Here is a 3,174-nt window from a genome sequence, read left to right on the forward strand (position 1 = left end):
TATGACTATGTATATATTCCAATTGAATTTAAATGTAATATGTTTGCCAGGGTATCTCAATCTTCTTCATCTGAAATGCAGTAACCTTTCTTTATTTTATTTCATTTGTTGGACTTTTGGCCTCTGCATATTTTATGCCCATTTGCATGTTCTTTTGAGGACCTCGTTGTTTTTTGTGGTATTTCGCTCTCGAAGATTTATTTGTCAGATGCGCTCTTTTACTTGATTTATGATGTTGCCCTTACGAGGGGGTCTCGACGGCGGCCCCCAAGATAAGCAGCCACCCAGGAGAATCCTGTCGAAACCTGAGAGCACTGCCTACAGTTCTATCCACCTGTTTGCCCGCTTTCGGGCTGTTCCACCTGCCTTGCCCTGCCCACCCTTCGAGCGACAATGAGCGACAAGAAGGCACTGAACCCCCATCAGCCGGTGCTGTACATCGACCATTGTCGCTACCGCGAGAATTACCGTCGGGAAGCCCTCCTGCTGCATGCCTCACTGGTGGAGGCATTGCGTGCCCTCCACCCGCACGTCAATCTGCAGCTGCGGATCAACGAGAACGGCCCGCCGGAGGAGGGTGCCTTCGAGGTAGCGATTGCCGCCACTCCCACTGCATCGAGCTCGGACAGGCAGCAAATCTGGACGGGTCTGAGGCGGGTTCCGTTCTCTTCAAAAGTGCCACATGTGGACGACATAATCACATCGGTTTGCCATGCTCTAAATTTGGTGCGGGATGATGATTCCACAATGAAAGAATCACACCGCAAGATTATGACGAATCTGAGACGCAGCCGTAACATCCAGTACGAGGAGGAAGAATAGCAACGCAAGATCCCAGAGAGTCAACAGCAAGAGAGTGGTCGAAAGGAGTACGAAGGGTGCAGGGCAGTGCTAGGGAACTAATAAAAATGGGGATTAATATTTGGAATTTTAGAACTTGGGGCACATGATGCGATAAAATTCAAAGAATTGTAACTACGAATCAAATATCTTGTACTAATAATACCCCATGAATGTTGTTCGTTTCATCTCCCTCGACAATGCTAATAGCCCCCTGGCTATGTGTAAGATTATCCACGCCCAACCTCACATTTCGCAAGATATCTCAGATGGATAACATTAAGGAACCGAAACTAATGAAAAGACAAACTGTGTGCCGAAGGGAGCTGGGGCCTGCTGCCACTTTTGCTGCGAACTAAATTGTGATGTGTAACTGCATACAGAACGCCGCCAGTTATGGCAGGAAGGAAGCTTGCCAAACGATGCAAATGAAAATTGCAGAAGACGTAAGAAAGGGCCCTTTCATCTCTCTCTCTCTCCCCCGCTGGAATGTCTGCTCATTTTGGCAGAGGGAGAAGGAGACACATCCCCTACCCCGCTTGGACTTTTCCTTAGAATCTTTGAGAAGCTCGAAAGAGGAGCTCAAGTAGAGTGCTTCTGCATTTCGGCATCATTGCAACTGGTTGAGCAGCACAGTGGGCGAAAGAAGTCTGTGTCCACACCCACACAGACACACAGGCAAACAGCGCACAATAAATCCCGTTCGTTCCCTTTAAAGTAGTTGTATAATATTTTCGTTGGCAAAGTATTTCGTTGGCTCTCGCTGCCGTCTGGCTCTACTTTTGCCTTTGCTTCTGCTCTTATGACTTAAGTTTTCAACACACGCACTGAGATGAGAGCAGCCAGTAGCAGCACCAGCATCAAGCATCAGGCACCAGCCCACACACTCTCATTAAACTAAAAACCTGTATGGAATCTATTATGATAGCACCATATGATGCCCTTTATTTGAGTTTACTTGCAACAAAACCCAAACAATTTTTAGATACAAGTAGGTATAATTTAAATATATTTAAGTAGCTTTCGTACACAAATTGCACAAACTTAAATCCCAATCTCAAATCCATATTTTAGCACATAATAGTCTAGTAAGTCCGCTTCCATTCAGCAGCTGTTCACATATTCTAGATACCCTGCCTGCTCCCAAAGTACTCTGGCACACATGTGCCTAGGCGGGACGTGCTGGGAGAAGCTGGACCTGGAGTTGGTGGAAACGTCTTGAAAGGCAGCATAAGTAGTGGAAAACAGCAGCATATTAATCTTGCGAAACAACAACCGGCCAAAACAATAGCTTTACTCGTACTCCGTACAGAGCCGCGAAGACAGCATCAGTGCTCAAGAGTCCTTGCACTCCTTTCTGCCTTTTTACTGCCTTCTTTTGCAAACAAAACGGAACACATGGAAACTAAAGCGTTTTTGTTTTCTTCCCGTATTTTTGCACAAAGTAAATGAACTTCATTATAAATAAAACGTCTCTCTGGAGTTTGCTTTTCTTCCTTGCTGTGTTCTTTTGTTGTATTTTCTTCTCTTTTTTTTTGTTTGAGCGGAGAAAGGCTTTCGGTTTCAGTGTCAGTCGGGATGTTAACAAAATGTTTGTGAAGAGAGTAGAATACGCTTTTTGTTTTTTATCATGTTAAATGAGGACTCCGTCATGTCTGTCGTTCTGGCTCTGCTGATGCTTGAGCTAAAAAATGGTTCGAGAACCAAAAAGTGTTGGCTTGTTTGAAGAGTCAGAATATTTTCTGAATTTATGGAGAACTTCAATATAATCTTTTTAACTTTTTAGCCTTTAACTTTAACTTTAAGCCTTTCATGTTTGAGAAATAAAATGAAATAGTACAAAGATGTGGAGTTGGCATTGCTAAAAAACATCCATGTTAATGGTACTTGCAGCTGCCTAATGCATTTCACCCAACCATAAATCATTATAAATTCGAATTCTCTTTGAGTATATTCTTAGCATCATTTTTTTGCTACTGCTTTTCTTACGGTTTTCATTATCATCTTTTTGCATTCATAATAAACTTTCGTGTCATTTCTATTTGCTGGTGCAGCAAATATTTAAAGAAAAAGTAAAAGAAAATTGTTTAAAGGAAAGTCAAAGGAAATTTAATGCTTTTTACGCACATTTTTCTCCCCAGGAAACCGCTTCACAAATGTCAGACCATTTGCCTGGCATTTTAAGGTCTTTCCTTGCTCCTTCCCTGCGAAAAAAGTGCAAGCTGCATTTAAGAATACTTCAATTTGACACTGTCGATTGTTCCGATGACATTCAATTAACGAGCAATAATTTCCCCAGCGCTTTTCCAGCTTTACAGCTACAGCATTGATAAG

At 42.8% G+C, this 3,174-nt stretch overlaps 1 protein-coding gene across 1 annotated transcript; it reads left to right on the top strand.

Annotated features, from left to right (window-relative positions):
* Positions 1-270: 270 nt before the first annotated feature.
* Positions 271-1,005, top strand: LOC117581969 (selenoprotein BthD). The gene has a single exon (XM_034269454.1). It carries the CDS (start codon positions 394-396, stop codon positions 820-822), a length of 429 nt encoding a protein of 142 aa, XP_034125345.1. The 5' UTR covers positions 271-393; the 3' UTR covers positions 823-1,005.
* The last annotated feature ends 2,169 nt before the right edge of the window (positions 1,006-3,174 follow it).

This window comes from Drosophila guanche, unplaced genomic scaffold, assembly GCF_900245975.1.
Source record: "Drosophila guanche unplaced genomic scaffold, DGUA_6, whole genome shotgun sequence".
In the NCBI taxonomy this organism is placed as follows: Eukaryota; Metazoa; Arthropoda; class Insecta; order Diptera; family Drosophilidae; genus Drosophila; species Drosophila guanche.

What these genes read in the sequence shown, in the direction of transcription:
- LOC117581969 (XM_034269454.1), top strand. Translation starts at nt 394, where the DNA reads ATGAGCGACAAGAAGGCACTGAACCCCCATCAGCCGGTGCTGTACATC.